General features: G+C 34.5%; 1 protein-coding gene across 5 annotated transcripts in view; it reads right to left on the bottom strand.

Moving 5' to 3' along the window:
- Grik2 (glutamate ionotropic receptor kainate type subunit 2) overlaps window positions 1-23,992 on the bottom strand; it is a 630,456-nt gene that overhangs the window by 193,375 nt on the left and 413,089 nt on the right. For all 5 annotated transcript variants that reach the window (XM_034524652.2, XM_076917171.1, XM_076917172.1 and 2 more), the window contains exon 11: window positions 14,833-15,039. In XM_034524652.2, the coding sequence (XP_034380543.1) occupies window positions 14,833-15,039 (207 nt within the window). The remainder of the gene's footprint in view (window positions 1-14,832; window positions 15,040-23,992) is intronic.

Here is a 23,992-nt window from a genome sequence, read left to right as displayed (position 1 = left end):
TTATTAGATTAGTTGACTGCAGGTAAGAGACATAGCAAAAACACTGATGTAGCATGGTGATTCCTACTATCAAATGCATTCAGCCAATAAACTTTATGAATGCCATTAAACATTGACAGAAATTAACTATGATTTCTCAAAATTATTGAAAGTAACACTCTAATTTTCTGTATCTTTCTCATAGAGGTAGAGTCAGAATATCTTACATTTATAGTCAGGAAGCACATAGACAGAACAAGTATTAAGACACAAAGTTTGGATTTTAGTTGTCTTTTATAATCACCTGTTATATATGAGAAACTGTGAAGGAAATGTACATAATGTATAAATTTATACTAATAATTTCTCCTTAATCATCATATCTACTACATACTTGATAAAGGTAAAACTCTATAGTTTAAGTTAATATTCTCAAAAAATTGAATACAAGGATATAAGCTTGTTGTGCCTTACCCATGACTTCATAGCATACCATGTTTTAGATTAATGAGGAGTAAAATCATTTTAGGAGAAGGGTCTTTTAAAATTATGCAAGTTTATGAGAAACCTTGATACCTTCCTAAGTCAAAAGTAAACAGTTTTAGAAACCCTGATATTATGTTATTTACAGAATTGTAATAAAGATAAGAATCATATTAAAATAAGGGTTCAAGACAAAGACATAGAGGAAGGCATCCTGGCTTGGTGAGATATTTGCCTTTCTGATCAAACTTGTTAGAATTGAATTTATTGATAGACTGCTCTTGCTTAAGCAAAGGGGCTGAACAATATTTTAAGAATCAAAGAAAAAGGACAATGGTCTTATACCAAATATAAAAGAAATATAGAGGAAGGAAATGAAGAGTTAAATAAGGGTTAAAGATTGAACTTCTATAGAAAGTCATGGTTGATATAATAGGTAGCAGGAAATAACTTTTGATCTATTAATCTTCTGCAAAACTGAAACAAAATCACATTTGAATAGAGTCGTCCTGTCCAGCATTTTTGTAATTGCAAGGCTTTATGACACAAATCTTAAGGAAGAATATATTGAGTTTAAAGAAAACTGATTTTATCATAATGTTAATTTTTAGTTCTCATAAAATTGCTGTTTCTTTGGTTGCCTTTTTCCTCTTCCAGTATTCTTATGTAATCAAGGAATATTTTAGAAGAAAGTATATTTTGAAAAGCTGTAATCTCAAATGCATAAAATTTCAAAGGAAATAATTTTATATATATGTAAAATTTAAAAGAGACAAAAGGTGCCAGAGTAGGAAAAGCCATACTGAGATATGCTTCCTGTCTGTTCTGTCTCTCATAAAGCAAATGATGCTTCGTGACTGATACTTCCTTCCCTTTGCCACTCTTGTACACCTTTCTCCAGACCCTGCCCCCAGCTGAGGCTGGTCCCCAGCAAAGCATCACCAACAGAATTCAAGAAGTAGAGAGAATCTCAGGCATAGAAGATACCATAGAAGATATTGACACATAGGTTAAAAATATAAAAAGTCTAAAAAGCTTCTACCCCAAAACATCCAGGCTTCAAGCCACAAAGAAAGGAACAAATGTAAAAATAATAGGAATAGAAGAGAGTGAAGATTCCCAGCTTAAAGAGTCAGAAAACATCTTCAACAAAATAAAAGAAGAAAACTTCCCCAACCTAAAGAGATGGTCATAAATGTACAAGAAGCCTACAGAGCACCAAGTAGATTGGACCAGAATAGAAAATGTCACATAATAATCAAAACACTAAATGTTGGAACAAAGAAAGAATATTAAAAGCTTTAAGAGAAAAAGGCCAAAGAACATATAAAGGCAGTCCTATCAGAATTACATCAGACTTCACACACAGAGACTCTAAAAGCCAGAAAATCCTCGAGAGATGTCATCCAGACAATAAGAGAACACAAATGCCAGCACAGGCTACTATACCCAGCAAAACTCTCAATCACCATAGATGGACAAACCTAGCTATTCCATGACAAAAGTAAATTTAAACAATATCTTTCTAATAATCCAGCCCTAGAGAAGTTACTGGAAGGAAAACTCCAACATAAAGAGGGTAATTACACCCAAGGAAACACAAGAAATTAAACAGCTCACAACAAACCCAAAAGAAGAGAATTACACACACACACACACACACACACACACACACACACACACACACCACCTCCAGTAATGAAAATAACAGGAACTAACAATCATATGCCTTTAATATCTCTCAACATCAATGGACTCAATTCCCCAATAAATAGACACAGGCAACAGACTAGATACATAAACAACATCCAGCATTTTGTTGCATAAAAGAATCATACCTCAATGACAAAGACAGATACTAACTCAGAATAGGGTGCTGGAAAATTTTCACAGCAAATGACCCCAAGAAACAAGCTGGCGTAGCCATTCTAATATCTAATAAAACTGACTTTCAACCAAAAGTTATCAAATGAGATGGTAAAGAACACTTTATATTCATCCAAGCAAACATTCACCAAGAGGAAGTTTCAATTCTGAACAATTATGCCTGAAATAAAAGAATCTTTACTAAAGATTCATAAAAGAATTACCCACATTCATAAAAGAATCTTTACTAAAGCTCAAAACACACATTGAACTTCACTATTAATGTGTGAATTTCAAAACACACATTAAACTTCAAATTTTACTAAAGCTCAAAACACACATTAAACTTCAATACCTGACTATCACCAAAGGACAAGTCATTGAAACAGAAACTAAACAGAGAGAGTGAAACTAACAGAAGTTATGAACCAAATAAATTTAACAGCTATCTACAGATATCTACAGCTATCCCCAAAAGAATTTACCTTCTTCTCAGCACCTCATGGAACCTTTTCCAAATTTGATTATATAAGCAGACAAAATAAGCCTCAACAAATAAAAGACAATTAAAATAATACCAAACATTCTATCAGGGCATCATGGACTAAGGCTGGTCTTCCATAACAACAAAAACAACAGAAAGCCCACATACTCATGAAAACTGAACAACACTCTAATCAATGAAAATTGATTTGCTAAGAGAAGAAATAAAAAAAAAGAAATTAAAGACTTGTTAGAATTCAATGAAAATAAAGGCACAGTATACTCATACTTATGGAATTCACTGAAAGCATTCTTAAGAGGAAAATTCAAAACACTAACTGCCTTCTAAAAGAAATTGGAGAGATCCTTTTCTAAAAACTTAAGAGCACAACTGAAACTCTAATACAAAAAGAAGCAAACACACCCATGAGGAGTAGAAGGCAGAAATTGCCAAACTAAGGCTGAAATCAACTGTTTAGAAATAAACAGAACAAACAATACAAAGAATCAACAAAACCAAGTGGTGGTTCTTTGAGAAAATTAACAAGATAGATACACCCTTAGCAAAACTAACTAAAGGATACAGAGATAGTATCTGAATTAAAAAAAAGATTCAGAAATGAAAAGGGTACTATAAGAATATCAACTGAAGAAACTTAAAAAATTATCAGATCTCACTACCAAAGCCTATACTCAATGAAACTGAAAAATCTACATGAAATGGATGATTTTCTAGAAAGATGCTACATATTGAAGTTAATCAACATCAGGTAAATGGTCTAAATAGTACCATAATCACTAAGAAAATAGAAGTAGTCATTAAAATCTCCCAATTCCAAAAAGCCTAAGGACAGATGGTTTTAGTGCAGAATTCTACCAGATCTTCAAAGAAGAGCTACTACCAATATATTCCAAACTATTCTACAAAATAGAAACAGAGAAACACTACCTATTTCATTCTATGATACCACAGTTACTCTGGCAACAAACCCACACAAACTTCCAACAAAGAGATAGAACTTCAGTCCAATTTCACTTATAAAAATAGATGCAAAAATACTCAATAAAATTCTTGCAAACTGAATCCAAAACACACCAAAACAATCATTCACCATGATCATGTAGGCTTAATCCCAGGAACTCAGGGATGGTTCAATATAGAAAAATCCATCAACATAAACACTATATAAACAAACACAAAGAAAAAAAATCACATGATCATCTCATTAGATGTTGGAAAAATATGATAAAATACAACACTTCTTTATTTTAAAAGTCTTGAAAAGATCAGAAATTTAAGGCACATATCTAAACATAATAAAAGCAATATATTGCAAACCACCAACCAACATCAAATTAAATAGAGAGAAACTTGAAGCAATCCCACTAAAACTAGGGACAAGACACAGCTGCCTACTGTCTTCCTATTTATTCAATGTACTACTCAAAGTTCTAGCTAGAACAATACAGATATGATAGTATACACAAGCAACCTGAAAAATTCTATCAGAGAACTCTTATACCAGAAAACAACTTTAGCTAAGTGGCTGGATATAAAATTAACTCAAACAAGTCAGTAGCCTTTCTATACACATAGGATGAAAGGACTGAGAATGAAATTAAAGAAACAACACCCTTCACTATAGTTAACAGCTAATATAAAGTATCTTCTTGTAAGTCTAACCAAGCAAGTGAAAGATCTGTGTAACAAGAACGTCAAGTCTCTGAAGAAAGAAATTGAAGAAGACCTCAGAAGACAGAAAGATCTCCCATGCTCATGGTTCTGCAGAATTAACATAGTAAAAATAACCATCTTACAAAAAGCAATCTAAAGATTCAATGCAATCCTCATCAAAATCCCAACTCAGTTCTTCACAAAGATAGAAAGCAATTCTCAACTTTAACTAAAATAAAAACAAAACTCAGGATAACAAAAACAATTCTCAAGAATAGAAGAACTTCTGGAGGAATCACCACCCCTAACCTCAAGCAGTACTACAGAGCAATAGTGATAAAAACTGCATGGTATTGGTACAAAAATAGACAGGTAGATCAATGGAATAGAATTGAAGACACAGAAATGAACACACATACCTATGGTCACCTGCTCTTTGACAAAGGAGCTAAAACCGTACAGTGGAAAAAAGACAGCATTTTCAAAAAATGGTGCTGGTCTAACCGGTGGTCTATGTAAAAGACTGAAAACAGATCCATATGTGTCACCTTGCACAAAGCACAAGTCCAAGTGGTTCAAGGTCCTCAACATAAAACCATAGCACTGAATGTAATATAACAAAAAGTAGGAAAGATATTGAACTCACTGGTACAGGGGGAAACTTCATGAACAGAGTACAAATGGCTCAGGCTCTATGATCAACAATTGATAAATGGGACTCCATGAAACTGAAAAGCTTCTGATAGGGAAAAGACATTGTCAATAGGACAAATCACCAACGTATAGATTGAGAAAATTTTTTCACAAACCCTATGTCCGATAGAGGGATAATATTCAAAATAGATAATGAACTCAAGAAATTAACCTCCAAAAACCCAAATAACCAAATTTAAAAATGCAGTAGAGGTCTAAATAGAAAATTCCCAAGAGAAGAATATCGAATGACCAAGAAACACTCCATGAAATGTTCAAAGGCCTTGGTCATCAGAGAAGTGCAAATTACAACCTTGAGAGTCCACCGTATACCAATCAGAATGGCTAAGATCAAAGTCTTGCACATGCTGACAAGGATGTGGAGAAAGAGTAGTACTCTTCCATTGCTGGAGGGATTACAAACTGGTACAATCACTGTATATATATATATATACAGTCTGGTGGTTCCTCAGAAGATTTGAAATAGTTCTACCTGAAGACCCAGCTATACCACTCCTGTACATTTAGGGCATGTGTACTGGTACCAAGGACAAGTGCTCTACTATGTTCATAGCAGACTTATTTGTAATAGCCAGAAGGTGGAAACAACCCCAATGTCCCTCAACTGAATGATAGATACAGAAAATGTGTTTCGTTAACGCAATGAAATACTGTTCAGCTAGTAAAAATGATGACATCATGAGTTTTGCAGGCAAATGGATGGAACTAAAAGATATCATCCTGAGTGAGGTAACCTAGACCCAAAAGACATGCATGGTATGCACTCATTGATAAGTGGATATTAGCCAAAAAGTACAGAATACCTAGGATACAACCTACAGACAGTAAGTAGACCAATGTGAGGATGTTTCAATCCTACTTAGAAGAGGAAACCAAGTAATCATGACAGGCAGAAGGAGGGAAGGATCTTAATGGGAGAGGGGAGGAGGAGAGGAAACTGCAAACAGAATGAGGTATGAGGGTTGGGGGGCATGAGAGAAGCCCAGTGAGCCAGGAGAATGAATTGAAATCTGCACCACTGGGATGAAAACTGGGGGACTCAGGACTCAATGGGGGTAACCTTAGTGAAAATGCCCAATGGTTGAAAGAAGAAACCACCTCCAGTAAATAGACAGGACCCAAAGTGGAGGTATGGGGTTACCAACCCACAGTCAAAAATTCTGACCCAGTATTGTACCAGTCTAAGAGAACTGCAGGGACTAAACTGGAGAAGATACCAAAAGAAAGGCTGTCCAGTGACCACCCCAACTTGGGACCCATTTCAAGGGAGGGCACCAAGGCCTGACACTATTATGTTATGATTTATTTCCAGACAGGAGCCTAGCTTGGCTTTCCTCTGAAAGGCCCTATCAGCAGTTGACTGAGACAGATGCAAATACTTTCACCCAACTGTTGGACTGAAGTCAGGGACCCCTATGGAGCCATTAGGGGAGGACTGAAGGAGCAGAAGGGAAGAATGACCCTATAGTGAGACCAGCAGTCTCAACTAACCTAGACCCCTGGGAGATCCCATAGACTGAGCCTCCAACCCAGTAGCATATGAGGGCTGGTCCAAGGCCCCTACACATATACAGCAGTGGACTTCCTGGTCTGGCCTCACTGGGAGAAGACGCACATAAGTTTAGAGAGATGAGGCCCCAGAGAAGGGGATTATATGGAGTTGGGGGGGCATACACTCTGAGGCAAGGTGGAGGGGGAATGGAGTAAGGGACTGTTGACAGGGATGGGGAGGTGGGGCAATTGAACCATCTTTTCCAAAGACATGGAAATATGTCCTGTAGTATTATCTTCAATAAAAATTAACCCTTAAAGTTCAAGTTTTTTTGAAGCTAAGAACTTAACTTCCAAATAACCTGACTACAAGTTGCAAAACTCCTTCTTCCATGAAGGTTTTAAGTTATGTTTTCTTTGGATAAAATCAGATACCTAACACAGATGGTAAACAAGTGAATTTAGAACAAATCCTTATTAGCCCAAACCACTCACTTAAACAATAATAAACAAGAAAGTTTATTTTGAGACCATGTCTGCAACACATGGTGTTAGTGACTTTTCTGTTGCTATGATAAAACACATTGACCAAAAGTAACTTATGAAAGAATCTATTTTGGCTTAAGGTTCCAGAGGGAGAACCCAGCATAGTATGGAAGTATAGCAGAGAGAAGCTAAATGAGGAACCCTAGAGATCACATCTTCACCAAGTACAAAGCAGAGCACAAACTGAAAACGCTGTGAAATTCTGCACTCTCAAAGTGTATTTTCACCAGCAAGGCTCCAGGTCACAAACTTCCACAAGAGCAACCCTAACAAGGAGACTCCGTATTTAAATATGTGTTCCTCTGTGGGACATACCTTATTCAAATCAACAGCACACTGTTTTGATCTATAAAAGACTGGAAACCCTCTGTTGTTGAAATCTCTTAGCAGATTGCTAATGGTAATTATCACATTTACTTTAATGCTGTTACAGTAATAACATTTTTATCATTTAACTTTTTGGAGAGGTTTTCTAAATTGGAAGGTTTTATATTTAATTTTATTTCTAAACTGCAGGGTAAATAAGTGGAATTTTGGGTGGTTTTCTTTTTTTTTAATTACAGTTTTCCCTACGTAATACTTTTGAGAATTGTTAAACCTTTCATTTTCCTTTTGGCCTTTCTGTAATATCCATTTTAATTAAACATTCCCTGCCAGATTTAGCAATATACTTTAGGAGTCTGGAAAACAACCTTGTGTGAAGTATTGACTGCTTGTACACTCAGGCTCACATAAATTACTCTTAAGTCTGATGTAAATGATCTGACTGGATCCCACAGATGCAAACTTAGGATGGTTATGTAAACTGTTTTCTCCAAATTCAGCCTGTGGGGTAGTTCTAAAATGGGCAAATATTTGAAGATGAATCCAGGTATCCATACCACCAACATGCATGCTTTGATTTTGCTGAAAATGTGGCAAACAGGATTTCTATCTTTCTAAATGAGGCAAAAACAACGACAACCACAACAAAACAGGTTAGCCTAGAGCACTGTTTTTTCTTCAGAAATAACATTGCCTGCAGATATTTTTATACTGTAAAAGACATCTAGTTAGCGGTTTAAATGCATGTTGAACTAAGGAACAGACACACTCTCTGAACTTTGCCAAATGACCCAAGAGAAAGACATGAGTAGATTTGCAATTGGTAAGCAATAGCCTAGCACAACCATAATTAATTTTACCTTCATGTACATAGATAGTGCTTAAGAATCATATCTGTAGATAATTAACTAAAGCCAAAAAGAGACTTGCAATTAAGGTCACACTTTTATTCTTCTTGTTTCTTTTGAGACAGACCTGGTCTCACTGTGTTGTTTAGGCTGGCCTCAAGCTTGAAACTCTATTGTCTCTGACCTTTAATTATCTAGGATTATAAGTGTTTGCCTCCACACTCAGCTTCCTGGTACATTAAAAAAACCTTATTTCTAGGGATGCTTTAACTGAGAAACACAATTAAAGTTACTTTATATACTTAAGGATTTAATATTAGTTATGTGCATATTATATATATTTTTTCAAGTAAAGTATATTTTCAAATAAAATAATTTTAAGTAAAACATATATTAAACCCATAAATAAAACAGTGTGTCCTTGGTGTTTTATATAAAAAAGAAATGTGGAAATGCTACATAGATGCCTTTTTGGAGAGTGACAGTGTTGCTGTAGAGGTTTTCCAAAGCTAAGGAACGTAATTCAGGGGACATGAATTGAATAGGGATGGAGACAGCGGTGTCCAGGGAGAACTAGCTTACATTAAGACATAAAAGGAACGTCAATTTACACAGGTACAGCTGGAAAAATCAGAAGAGATGGAAATATAAAAGCAGGTCAACTTATATCTCAAGAAGCATAGAGAATACACTCAAGTAAAAGTAGCTGAGAAGGATTCATTTTCTCTGGGACTAGAAACACAGTGAATAATGAGAGCATGGGGAGAAACAGTGATTTCAGTGCATCAGGGAACCTCTGTCACTCACTGAACCAGCTGCCAGAACACTCTGGCTCTGCTCCAAAATTCCAAATCCAGAAACTTCCAGGGCAGAGACTGAAATACATTTCTATTAAGAGTATAAGTGGTGCCCTATCCGAAAGAATGTCATTCACAGATAGAGAACCATTGAGAAAATTAAAAAAAAAAAAATGAAGTCATGGTTGAAGCTAGTAGGTGTAGGAGTCCAAAGCAGAAGTGTTAGGAACAGGCCAGATAACAGAACCCGAGAGAGCCCTGTTTGTAACAGGCATCAATATTAGGAACTATGGCATTCAGTTCATCAACTATGTCCTCATGTTCCTCCCATTATACACCTATAGTTGAGAAGCCTTATTGTCTCAGTCCCTGTAAAAGAGCCTGCTAAAACAGAAGGCAATGAGAAAGTTTGAGAGTAGATTGAGAATAACTAAAAAACAGTGGCTTTTTTTTGTTTTTGTTTTTTGTTGTTGTTGTTTTGTTTTGATTTTTATTAAGAAATAAATTGTAATTTGCCTTTTTCAGGCTTGCAAATATATTATTGTGGTCATATATCTTCAGAGCATTGTAAATTCCTGAAAAACTTTAAGCAATGGTAATAAAATTTCTCTTTCTGTAACAAGACTTCACAGAACATAATGCAGATGATAGATTAGACTGGAAATAGCATTATGCTGAAATATTAACATTGACAGGATTGAGCAGCTTTCTGAGTTATTTAAGAAGTGTGTTGAATAAGATATGAAGGATTGAGGTATAATTTAAAAATGACTACTAAATTTTTGGTTGAAAAATGTATTAAATTGTTATAACATGCACAGGCAGAAGTCTTCAGAAAGAATAGGTTCAGGGAAGATAAATGATGCATTATGTTTGGGACTTTCTGCTTCTGAAGTATTTGTGAGATAATCATGATAAATACCTACTAAATGAGTAAGATAACTGTAAAACTCAGTGTTGAAGATACATACTGGTAAAAGTTCAGTATGAAAATGCTAATCAAGCTCACAGTGAGGCAAGAAAAACAAGTTATATGAGGTTTGTGGTGCTGGTGGTTTACCAGCATGAATTACTAAATTAGGGAGAAAGGTGCATATTTTGATTTATGTTGACTAAGATCACCTTAGTTTAGTACAAGCATTAAATGTTGAGAAGCAGGGCTAAAAGAGGACACAGAAACATGAGGAACTCACTGCTGAAACTATATAAGTGTAGACTGTTGTCTAACGACAGAAAAAAAAAGATGACAAATTAGGTCATGACAGCAAGAGTACAATAAATGAAAACCTTGAATAAATATACCAGTGGCCTCAATGCAAAAATGCTTTTTGAGAAATATATAAATAATAATGCCCACTTATTCTTGTGTGTGTGTGAGTGTGTGTGTGCGCGCGCGCGCGAGCGCATGCGTGTGTTGTGTCTACCTGTGTGCATCTAAGGCCCTTGTGAATCATAGTGACTAATCAATTCAGTGATCCATGGCTGTGGTCTCTAGTCCATTATCTGGTAGGCCATTTTCAATGGTTCTAACATATTATTTCCATGTCACCATTTTTGGTTTTTTAATTTCCGTGAAGAAAAATATATATAAATAATCTATAAAGAAAGACATTATAGAAAACTAATAATTTAATCCCACAAAGCTCAAATACAAGCAATGATAATATATATGGAGACAACTTATATATTAAAGAGTCTTGTGAGCTAAAATTGCCATGTTCTAATCAAATGAATGATCACAAATTTCTAGTGAGAACTTACTGAAATGACTAGGGCAATTGCTGCACATATTATCAAGCACATTGATTTCTATTTGAAAACCAACTTTCTACCTGTAAAATTTATATGGCTTTACTGTAACTGACCCTACATTATAGGCTCTGGCTTCAGTTAAATATTTGATACATACCTCAGCTACACTTTTTGCTGCACTGAATAGTTGCAAAATTTAGTTTATAAACTCGGCCAGAACCATAAACTCAATTTAAGTCTTTTATAAATTTTTCATGGTAAAGTTAATACATTTCTTCTTGGATAATATAGACCTGCTGGTGGAATATTCAGGGAAACAAACAAGAAGTCACACATCAGACAGCACATCATAATACCATGGACAGAAGGACACCAGGCACATATGTTATCCCCGACTTTACAAAAATAAAAACCAGTAAATATTCATTTTTGGTTAAACAGTCTCAGGTAAGTCACTAATTATCTACCCTAGTTACCATTAGGAACTGATAATAATAATAATAAATATTAAATGAATAGTAAGAGCAGAGGAGAAACCTTTTGGGAATCCAAGTGGAGGACCTTCAATATTCTACATTTGGCTTCAAGGCAAATAAGCAAACATATTTTATTAGGTTCTAAAAGAGTATGCAAAATTAAAATATAAATGTTCTATTTAAGCAGAACTTCTGTTAAATAGCTGATAAACTGCACAGTTTGAGATCTTAGTAAATTCCAAACAAATAAAGGAAATATAAAAAGATTTGAAAATAAATTGACAATTTATTTTACTTTTCTTTATTTTCTATTCAATGTCATACATATTCTTTCTATCTGCTTTCCGGGAGAAAACTCTTTGTTGACAATAATTTAATGTCAGCAAAGTGATAACTAGTCAAATATTGAAAGTAAGTGACAGTGACTAGAACATGAAGTTCCACTTCTCCTGGAATATATATGAGCAGATATTGAATACCAGAGAAAGACATTTCATCTTCTTCAATGATGCAACCACAGATAACTATCTCATTTTCAATAAATACCCTCCTATACATGCTTAAGTAAAAAATTCTAATTAGACTCAGTGGATCAAACATTAAAAAATAGAAAGAATGAAAATATGAAAAGAGCAGACACTGATTTTGAAAGAATTTTAGCAGAAAATGGAAAGAATGAGAGACTAGGGAGTGAATGTGGCTAAGTTCATTACATACACAAATGCAAATTTTAAATAAAAATGTAAAATATAATAAAAATAATGAGTAAATATCTACAGATATTACTGGCATTGGTCAGAGCTTTTGTTGAGATAACAGTCATAAAGATATTTTTCATGTTTTTATTGTTTCAATATTTGTAATTAAGCATAACATGTTTCAAAAGCTAGGCAAGGAATTTTCCACTTTACTTCTTGCCAAACTTACTTTTCCTTTTATTTTGAAACAGGTTCTCACTAAGCTACCTAAGTTTATCTTAAACTTGTGATTCTATTGTCCCATCCTTCAAAGTGGCTGGGGTTATTGACCCTAGCTACATGAACTACCAGGCTTAGCAAGAAAATAAATAGTAAAAGAGAACTATTTTCATTATTTTCTATAATTCTTACTTTAATAATAATAAACCTATTATGTATTATTAGCTGTATTATGTGTATTACCAAGGAAATTCTCAAACAAAACGCATGTCCCAAATACATGAAATGAAATGCAGTTCTATATTCTAATATATATATAAATTTTATTATAAAAATTAATTTAAGGAAAACTGTCAACTAAAAATTCTTTTCTTGATCATAAAGAATGCCTATTTTGTCAATGAAATCAAGTTAAAAGTGAATATTAAAGACTTAAGCCAGATAATAAAAAGTTTATTCTTATGATTGAATGTGCTTATGTTTTTAATACATTATTTCTTTTTTCATAGATACAATGGTCTCATCTCAAAGCATCTTCTCTGAACATAAAAAAATTTAGAATTTGCATTGTTTTTTCTTTGTTGATAAAGAAGTAAGCACTGAGGAAATGAATAATTCACCGTTGGGAAATCACATCACAATGGAAAAATTAAGACAAGCCACCTGATAATATCAAACCACTTAACACAAAAGAAAAAAATCTCTACCAACCCTGTATCTGATAGAAGGCTAATATCTAAAATATAAAAAGAACTCAAGAAAGTAGACCCCAGAAACCCAAATAACCAAATTTTAAAAATGGGGTATAAAGCTAAAGAAAAAACTCTCAATTGACATACGGAATGGCTGTGACGCACCTAAAGAAATGTCCAAAATCCTTAATCATCAGGGAAATGCAAATCAAAACAAGCCTAGGATTTCACCTTACACCAATCAGAATGGCTAAGATAAAAAACTCAAGTGACACCAAATGCTGGTGAGGATGTGGAGAAAGAGAAATACTCCTCTGTTGCTGGTGGGATTTCAATCTGTTACAACCACTTTGGAAATCAATCTGGAGGTTCCTCAGAAAATTAAAAACCATTCTACCTGAGGACCCAGCTATACTGCTCAATGGTATATTTTCAAAAGATGCTCCACCATATCACATGAACACCTGCTCTATGTTCACAGCAGCCTTATTTATAATAGCCAGAATGTAGAAACAACCCAGATGTCCCTCAACAGAAGAACAGATACAGAAAATGTGGTTCATTTACACAATGGAATACTACTCAGCTTCACGAATTTTGCAGGCAAATGGATGGGAATAGAAACTATCATCTTGGGAGAGGTATCTCAGACACAAATGTATATAAATAATATATACTCACTGATAACTGGATATTAGCCCTAAAGCTGAGAATACCCATGATACAACTCACAGACCAAATGAAGCTTAACAAGAGGAAAAGCCAAAGTGTGAATGCTTCAATCTCTCTTAGAAGGAGAAACAAAGTAATCATGGGAAGCAAAGGGAGAGAGAGAGAGACAAAAGGGGGAAGGATCATGTATAGGAAGAGACAGGAGGGAATTCCAGGGGGCCAGAAGAATGAATGGAAATATGTAGCAGTGAGAGATGGGGTTGCGGAGGGCAGGAACCACTAGAAAGTCACAGATGCCATGGATGAGAGAGGATCCCAGGAACCAATGGGGATAACATTAGCTGAAATGCCCAACAGTGGGAAAATAGAACCTGAAGAGTCACCTTGAGTAGTTTGACATGGCTCAGATTTGAATGATGTAACCACCCACCCATCTCAAATGTTTAACCCAGAACTGTTCCTGTCTAAAGGAAATAAAGGGACAAAAAATACAAGCAGAGAGGAAAGGTCCTCCAGAGACTGACCCACCTTGGGATTTATTTCATCTACAGAAACCAAACCCCAGCACTATTGCTGATGCTAAGATATGCTTATAGTCAGGAGCTTGTTAGTCAGAGGTTCTACCACTACTTGACTAAAACAGTTGCAGGTACTCACAGACAATCATTGGACTGAGCCTAGGGACCTCAATGGAAGAGTTAGGTGAAGGAATGAAGAAGTTAAAGGGGATTGCAACCCCCATAGTAAGAACAATATCAATTAACCGGACCACCTAGAGCTTCGAGAGACTAAACCACCAACCAAAGAGTATACATGGAGGGATCCATAGCTCCAGGTTCATATGTAGCTGGCATCAGTGGGAGGGGAGGCGCTTGGTCTTGGAGAGACTTGATGCCCCAGAGATGGAGGATGCTAGAGGGTTGAGGTGGGAGTGGGTAGGTGGCTGGTGGGGCAAAATCTTAGAGGCAAAGGGGAGGGAAAGGAAGAGGCCTTGTGGAGGAAAGACCAGGAAGGGGTACAACAATTGAAAAAAAGAGGGAAATATACTTTTGTTACAATGACTGGAAATATATAACAATCAATTAAAAAATGATAGGAATATTGAAAAGATACTCACATGATCGATTAGTTCACGAACCATTCCATTCCATTGTCCGTTTACATCATCCTGGGCTCCATATTTCCCATCCTCCACAAGCCTAATTTCATATGTAAAGCCAAGGATTGTAGATAACTCTCGTAGAAGATCAATACAGTAGCCTTCAAATCGATCATTCCCATAGAGAGGTTTGTCAGACTTCTTAAACAAGACATATGGTTCTTCCTGAAACATTAAACACAAAACAGTGATACACAGTCAACCAGGACACAGTATGAGAACAATTGGATTTGGAAGACAGAAAGTATATCATGAATTTAGGACAACAATCAATTTAATTTTCTTCTGATTGTTTTTTTAACACAGTTTAAATCTTAAGAATGGAGACATTGATATTTTTTAAAGAATATTGTTCCCTACAAAAGAATATTTAACTATAAATTCCCACTGTGTAAATACAGTACCTAATACTACAATTTGTAATTTAAAATATTAATATATAATTTTACCATCATTAAAATAACCAAATTTGAATTATACTACTTATTCAATAGCTGATGTACTGTTTCAATCAGATCTATGAATGAGAAAGAATGATGAGTTCTTGCTTCCTATGCACAATTATAACTCATATTAACCTTTGTAATAAAACCATGAATTTGCAAGTGGTACAATAAACTATGGAGGAAAATGTAGCTGCTTTCTTAAAACATAGAGAGACAGTCTGATGATCAATAGTTCTACACATATTCAGTCTATTCCTACTATAAGTAATACCCATTTCTACATGAAAAAAAATCATTCAGCCAATGCATTTATGCCGTAGCAGATATTAAATACATAGGACACATAATTTCAGATGAAGATTAGTGATAAAGAGCCATAAGATAGGTCAATAGCACAGAGAATTACTGTGCAAGGCAAGAGAACACAAAGGAAAATTGACTTTTATCTCTTGAAGACTTTATTAAGGAGGTACATCCCAAATTTAGAAAAGGAAACAAGATATTCAAAACATTTAAAGTAAGTTTTAGAACTTAAGAAATACTACACTTGGAGATCAATAAGACATAGAAGAGTTCATGAAAAGAACGATGACTATCATGTGTTTAACATGACATTCAGTGCAGAAAGGGAGAAGTGATGCACAGGCTGAGAATGAAAAACATGAGGAGTCTAGCCCTGTGAGTCTCTAATGCAGCCGTCAGTATAAACATATATATGCTTAGGTACAAAGAGAGTCTACAGTCAATCCACACTGAATGTGTCCAATCTTGCTAAGTGCAAATAGAAATCTGGCTCTAGCATATTTTGAGAAGCAGAGAGTGTTAACATATGCCAGGCTATTGCTGTGGCTACCTCTTCTTGTCTAACTCATATCAACCATTAATGATTTTAACATGTCCAAGTTTTGCCTTTATCAAAAGGCAAATGTAAATGTAAAAATACAGTATATAATCTTCTCAAATTGGTTTTCCATCATTTGTAGTGTGGATTTAGGATTTTCCCATGTCCCTTTTATGCTGATAGCTCATTTCCCTTTAGGACTGAATATTAGATTGTTCATATGTACCTCAGTTATTTGTCTATTTAAATAAAGTTCTGATAAAGCTCTGTAAAGCTGATATATACATATGTATATATGTATATATATATATACATATATATATGTATATATATAATATTTAAAATATATTCCTTACAGGTAAATAGATTACTGCAAGTATGGCATTTACCCTTCCATCAAAAACACTTCCCCTTTCTCCCTGGCTTTCCAATTCAACACATTAGAGAACATTGTTCTGAAAAAACCATTTTATGTATTTTTTCTCCATGCTTAAGAATGGAAGCCAGCCATAGGCTAACACTATCTTTTCTATTTTGTATTTCTGTTATAGACATATCTAATTATATCTTCTGTTAATCCTTCTACTAACTTTAAATAGTTTTAAACATATGTGATATTGGGTAGTGGTGCATATATATTTAGTTTATACAAACAAATAATAATGCATACTCCATATTGAAAATTCATTATAGCAGAATAGTAAACTTTGCATCAAAAGTACACACTGCATGACAGATAAGAGGTTTATAGTAAAATGACTACTGCAGTGACTGAGGCAATCAAAGCCCTAGTCAACAAGCAAAGCCATGGTTCCTGAACTAGAGGAAAACAAATATTAGAAACTTCTGAAATATATAACTGATTCTATTCTGTTACAGTGTGGTAGCAACAAAGCCATAGTTCCAGAAGCGATTTAAAGAGAGCTGAATATTTAGAGGGGAAAAATTATAATGCCCTGTAGATGAGAGGTTAGACTGAAAATTCTAGGTAGTTAGAATGATAGTCAAATGAATCATGTAAGTACAGTCAATTGATTCTACAGAATTCATACTCTGATTTTAAACCTACTACTATTCGTAAGTAAATTGATAATGTTTGGTTGTCTTTATTCCAATGGCACAGATTAAATAACTTAAATTCCATGCATTAAGCAATATGGTAGTTGACATTTTCCTAAGCACTTATTTTGATGCTTGGACTTCCTCTAAGTCCTTTAATTATATATTTCTCATAATGACTACATGATATCAGTGGCAATATAATTTTCATTTTACAGAAGACAAACTGAAAGAGACAATGTTAAGATTTTTTTTTTTTAATTTTTGCCAAAGACCAGCAGCCAACAGTTATTCATACTCCTGGAACACTTAAGAACAAGCCTCCCTATTAATTTATCTTTAGCAATCAGTTTCACACTTCATATGAATGCATAATTATGTATAACTCATTATGTAACTGAATACATGTTGTATTGCTTTATGATTTTTAATCAACTGGGATTAGACATTGGGCTCTACTACATGCAAAATGGTATTATTTATTGAACAGTATAATCAAGACATCATTACAGAAGAGACCAAGGACATCATTACAGAAAAGAGTAAGGAATAAACACATAATACAGAAAATTAATTTTCTAGGTGACAAATTAACACCCTTTTCTGAACAAAGAACATCTTTTAAAAATGAATATATTTAAAGAATTTGTGACAATAGCACATTATTCATCATGTTGAAGGAGCAACACATGAATATTTTTGTCATTAAAGTCATAATTGATACTATTCTGTATGTTTTTTCCAAAGTACTAATGTTTTCAATGAAAATGAATATTTTAGATATACTAGAAAATTTTAACAGTGATGAATTTCATCTATGTGAGGTTTATAAAGGATATGTGTAAGGATGTAAAATGGTAAAATAACATCAGAAGTTTTATGCCATTTAATCTCATTCATCTGATTGTCCAATTGGCCATTCTACCAATTAATTTAATTTTATGTATCTATAAGCAAATAAAAAAGCTCATGTCATAGGGAATTAAATTTATTGTTCCCTAGCTGATTAAAAACACCTTGCACATCACTAGAGAAAAAAAATGTATGCCACATATACCTTGTTAGTATTTATGGTTCTCTACAATGTCAAGTGTTACTGTTCTCATATTTAATTCTGATAAGTAAATCATAGTTTTTCACCTGGGATTTCTATCTCCAGCTATATTGTGTCAAAAAATAGTTTGACATCAAGTTATGACTTTCCTTTAAAGTCTCTTTCTCTGTTTCACTTGGCATATGGATAAATAACAACCTTGTGCACAAGAAATAAAAATGGTACCAGAAGCAATTACTGAGTCACACACCAAGTTCAATGAATAATATGATAAAACTCTTTTGGGCAACTTTAGCAATTTCTCATATGGTCTCATATCTGTACATCAGCATTTGCTGGAAGTAAAAGCACCTCATTCCTTTGGCATGAGTAATAAGGATTCTTTCAGCGTTTCCACAGTCAAGTCCAATTTTAAGGGACACAGCAATACCTCATGTATTTTTATCTGCATTAAACTGGGAGTTGGCACAAAATGAAACTAAAATCACTTCCTGAAGAAGTGATATATTTTTAAGGATGAAGGGAGCAAAATGTTTTACTTAAATAAAATAAAACATCTAATAACTTTTTAAAAATCTATAAATTATATATTCTTCAGCCCTTATATTGGGTTCAGTTCTTTTCCAAATGTTGGCTCACCAAAATACGTGTCATCCCATAATATTCAAAAACAAGGGAAAATAAAATCAAAATTAATTTTAATGTGATACATGTATAATAATTTGTAAGACAAAACTAGTTAACTTATTTAGTTCAAGATGCATTGCCTTTCTAAACATTTTAAGTATTTCCCTATATTCTGGGGGGAGGGAAACAACACAGAAAATAGGATCTTATAAAAATACAAATCTCTGTAAAAAAAGAAAAACTACACTCACTGATTCAAATCAATGATTTGAAATTACTATTTATAATATCAGTATTATTTACATGCCTGTACTACTTTATTAACCATCACAAATGGAGTGTTTTCAACAACTATATTTCTTGTGAGACATGTTTTGGAGATTCTCATAAACCCCAGAATAGGAAATGTTCTGTCCTACAGATCATGTACTTGGGAAATTAAAAAGTAATATTCATTAGCCTAGTATGGTTCTCAATTTATCTTATAACCAAAAGACTTTTAACTTTGGTTAGAGGCAATAAACTGAACCCACTCTATACGAGTATCAAAGCATTCTGGATGACTCAGATATGGTGCATACCTTTTTCTGTAAGGCTGATGAGAAAACATCTAAAAATATTGCATCTTCATGGAGCAAATGAAAAAAAACCCAAATGATAACATGTTAAAATATAGATTAATGGTTTATATTTTCTTCAAAATTGCTTATATCCTTAACATTTGTGAGCTTTATATATAACATATTTACTCTTTATCAATTTTCTCACACAGAAAATACCCTAATTGATAATATGAGAGAAAACTAAAATTTTAAAAGTGTAAAAACCTCAGAAGTTATAAGATATAAATGATAAAAAAACAACAGGTGATCACAGTTTCTTCCATTGAAGTAATATGAAAAATCTGAAGTTCTTTTAGAACTCTTCATATAATGTGAGAAAAAAGAAAACTATGAAAATTCCCAATAATAATTTTTTTTCATTTGACATATTTGTGACATATAGGCCACAATTACCTGGCTTATAAAAATATTGACTTGTAAAATGTTGCCAAGGATGATTAATAAATTACAAAAGCATAAAGTTTTAAATTTTTGACAAGACACATATGGATACATGAATTTGAAAGCCCTATGCCGAAAAGTAAATATAAACTATTGTAACCTTGCTCTATTTGCTGCTTGTTCTTGCTTTGGCTAGCAAGTCAGTTCCTTTAATGACATTAACAACTATTTCTTTGGGATTCTGGCATATATTGCAGACCTGCTAAGATATAAAGCATTGTGGACTGAATAACTACTATATTCTTGGGTCTTCCATTAGAAACAGCTATTATTGAACTGTGAAACAGCCTGTGAAACATCATAATACATACCCTCCCTATATTTGTAAAGATCCATTTTTATCTGTTCCACTGAATAACCTTTACTATTAAAATGACTAAACACTGAATATTTAGAAATTTGCTATTTATAGAGTTATTCCTACTCAATTTATCAGGAAGTAATGAGTAAGCTAGCAACAAAGGACAGAAGCAAAGTTTCAATAACTGTGGAATCTAACAAATGATCATAAAGAAGGATAGGGACTGAACTTAGTGCTAGAGTAATTGATTAGCAAGTATGACCTCTGGGTCAGATGCTCTTAGCAGATAGCACCAAGCCAAACAAAAATAGTATGAAGCTAGCCCCACTAAAGAAAACGAAACCCTTTCAACCACAAAGAAAGGGATCATAAATAGGAAAACTGGGCCCTTTGTTCATATGAGCCAGGAAGCAACTTTCAGCCACTGCCATTGGTGATCATTCAAAGTATTTTCCCATTTACATTATTATTTTACATTATTATTTTAGAATTCATATTTGAGTACTGTATTTATATCATTTTCATTCTCAGTCTTCCTTCCACATTTTCTATTACTCTCAAACTTCATTACATATTCTCCTATAATTATTATTGTTACAAATACATATATACATATAAACATATTCATTTATAAATGTAACCAGTTGAGTGCATATATTGTTGCCTATATGTATATGTGTGTAGGGCTATCCACTCAGGATTTAATTAAATTTTACATATAAACTGCAAAAAACGTAGTCTGCTTTGTGATACAGCTGCTCCTCTCTACCTGCTTTATATCTGGTTCTGATTTTCGAAGAAAAACCTAATTAAATAATAAAAAAAAAATCACTCAGAAAATAGCATTAGAAAAGAAAGTTGTGCAATGATTCCCCACAGAGGTAAATGGAGAAAGGGTTCCACATGGATCCCTTGAGAAAGGATACAGAGGAAACTGCATTAGCATGTGCTGAAGATGACAAATGTTTCACAGGTGAAAACATGTTAATTTACATAACAGAGGGCCTGTGGAGAAAACAGTAAATGATAGCATTGCATGTTGCACTCAATTTTTACTTTACTTTGTTTTTTTTTTTCTTTTTATAGTATATTTTCTTTATTTACATTTCAAATGTTATCCTTTTTTCCAGGCCTCCCCTCTGGAAACCTCCTATCCCATCCCCCCCTTTCCTGCTTCTATGAGGGTTCTTCCCCACTCACCCACCCAATCCTGCCTTCCAACCCTGACATTCCCCTACACTAGGGCATCAAATCCCTTCAGGCCCAAGAGCCACTTTACTTTGTGTCTACTAAATTACTATTTATTGATATTTTTTATAAAGAGCTAATGCTATATTTTACTGTAGGAGTTTTGACGGTGCTTAGGTACCTCATTAAAATGAAGATCTGTCTTGAGTCTACATGATCACAGGTCATGTCCTCTTCCTGTGGAGGGGCTTGGAGTGTTGCCCCTACATGATTGATGGTGGACACAAATCTATAGAGGGGTATGGCCTTGTGCTAGGAGCCTATCGTCCAAGAACCGGGTGAAACGCCTGCCTCCCTTTAGGGTCACCAGGGTTTCAAGCCTTAGCTCAACCAGGACCAGGCTGCCTTTCACAGTCCTACGTTTTACAAATTTTTTTCTGTGGTACAAAGAAATTTTAGTTAACATATCATTTTAACTCTCATGTTTGAGTTGCAGCTACTTAATCAAAGGAAATGAACTACTAGTTCATTTCACAATAGTTCACATCTAAACTTTCTCATTTCCCACTGTCCTTTCAACTTGAAAGTCTCTTTCTTTATTTCTTCCTTGACCCAGTGATCATTGAGTATAGAGTTGTTCAGTATCCATGAGTCTCTAGGCTTTCTATTGTTTCTGTTGTTGAAGTCCTGCTTTAATCTAGGGCTGTGAATATGATGCAATCATTATTCTTGTACCTCTTTAGGCTTGCTATTTGACCTAATAGTATTTGGTCAATTTTGGAAAAAGTTCCATGAGGTACTGAGAAGAAGATATATTCTTTTGTTTTGGGGCATCTGTTAGGTCCATTTGATTCATAACCTCTATTAATTTCATTATTTCACTGTTTAGTTTCTGTCCTAAAGACCTGTCAATTGTTGAGAGTAGGGTGTTTAAGTCTTCCACTATTAATGTGTTTAATTTTTAGTAATCTTTCTTTTATGATTGTCAGTGCCTTTTGCATTTGGGGCATAGATGGTGGATTCTTTTTTCCTTCATGAGTATAAAGTATTCTCCATCTCTTTTGATTACTTTTGGTTGAAAGTCTATTTTATTAGATATTTGAATGGCTACTCCAGCTTTTTCTTGGGTCCATTTCCTTGAAAGACATTTTTTTCCAGCCCTTTACTCTGAGGTAATTTGTATCATTGTTGTTGAGATTGTTTTTATGTATGGAACAAACTGTCGGATCCTGTTCAAGCATCTACTTTGTTAGCCTGTGCCTTTTTATTTGGGAATTGAGAACTTTGATGCCGAGAGATATTAATGACCAATGAGAGTTCCTGTTTAATTTGGTGTTGGTTGTAGTACTCTGTGTGTGTATGTGGTGTGTGTGTGTGTGTGTGTGTGTGTGTGTGTGTGTATGTGTGAATGTGTGTGTGTTTCTCTTCTTTTGGTTTTGGTTATTTTGAATTATTTATTTCTTGTGTTTTCTTGGGTATAGTTACCATCCTTGTGATGGAGTTGCCCTTCTAATATCCTTTACAAAGTTTGGATTAGTGGAAAGATATTGTTTAAGTTTGGTTTTTTTTTTTTTTTTTTTTTCATGGAATACTTTGTATTCTCCATTAATGGTGACTGAAATTTTTGCTGGTTATAAGAGTCTGGGTTGGCATCTGTGATATTTTAAACAGTTTAAGACATCTGTTCAGACTCTTATCTCTCTTTTAATGTCTCTGTTTGATTGTATTTTCACGTATTTCTTTAGGGGATTTATTAATTTCCTCTTTAAAGGCCTCTATCATCTTTATAAATTAGATTTAAGGTCATTTTCTTGTGATTCAGACGTTTTAGAATATTTAGGGATGATGTAGTAGGATAACTAGGTTAACACTGGCCATATTGCCCAGGCTTTTGTTGATTGTGTTCTTATGCTGGTTGTCCTTGGTATTGACAGGCTTAGTAGTCTTTGATGGGAGCAGGCCTCTGGGGCTGATAGTAAAAATAGTAATTACTTATGTCAGTAGGCCTCTGGGATTTCACATAGAGCTGGTTGACCCTGGTGACAGCAGCATTCCTGGGATCCAATCAGAGCTATTAGATCCTAATTGATTCAGACTGCTGATTGTCCTGGCTGGGGGCATGCCTCCAGGGCTGCAGGTAAAGCTGTGGACCTGGAAATGGAGTGCAGAGGGGGCAGGGCAGAAATAGTAGTTGCTGGGTTTGCCCAGAGGGACCTGCAGGCTTATTATAATTAGGGTCTTAGTCTCACATGCTGGTTGCTGTTGGCTGTGGGCATCTCGGATTGAGGCAAGAGGTATGAAATTCCCTTCTCCTTCTCCTTCTCCTTCTCCTCCTTCTCCTTCTCCTTCTCCTTCTCCTTCTCCTTCTCCTTCTCCTTCTCCTTCTCCTTCTCCTTCTCCTTCTCCTTCTCTCCTTCTCCTTCTCCTTCTCCTTCTCCTTCTCCTTCTCCTTCTCCTTCTCCTTCTCCTTCTCCTTCTCCTTCTCCTTCTCCTTCTCCTTCTCCTTCTCCTTCTCCTTCTCCTTCTCCTTCTCCTTCT

This window comes from Arvicanthis niloticus, chromosome 20 (genome assembly GCF_011762505.2).
Source record: "Arvicanthis niloticus isolate mArvNil1 chromosome 20, mArvNil1.pat.X, whole genome shotgun sequence".
Lineage (NCBI taxonomy): Eukaryota > Metazoa > Chordata > Mammalia > Rodentia > Muridae > Arvicanthis > Arvicanthis niloticus.
Note: the sequence above shows the minus strand (reverse complement) of the source record. Positions and strands in the feature narration are given on the sequence as shown.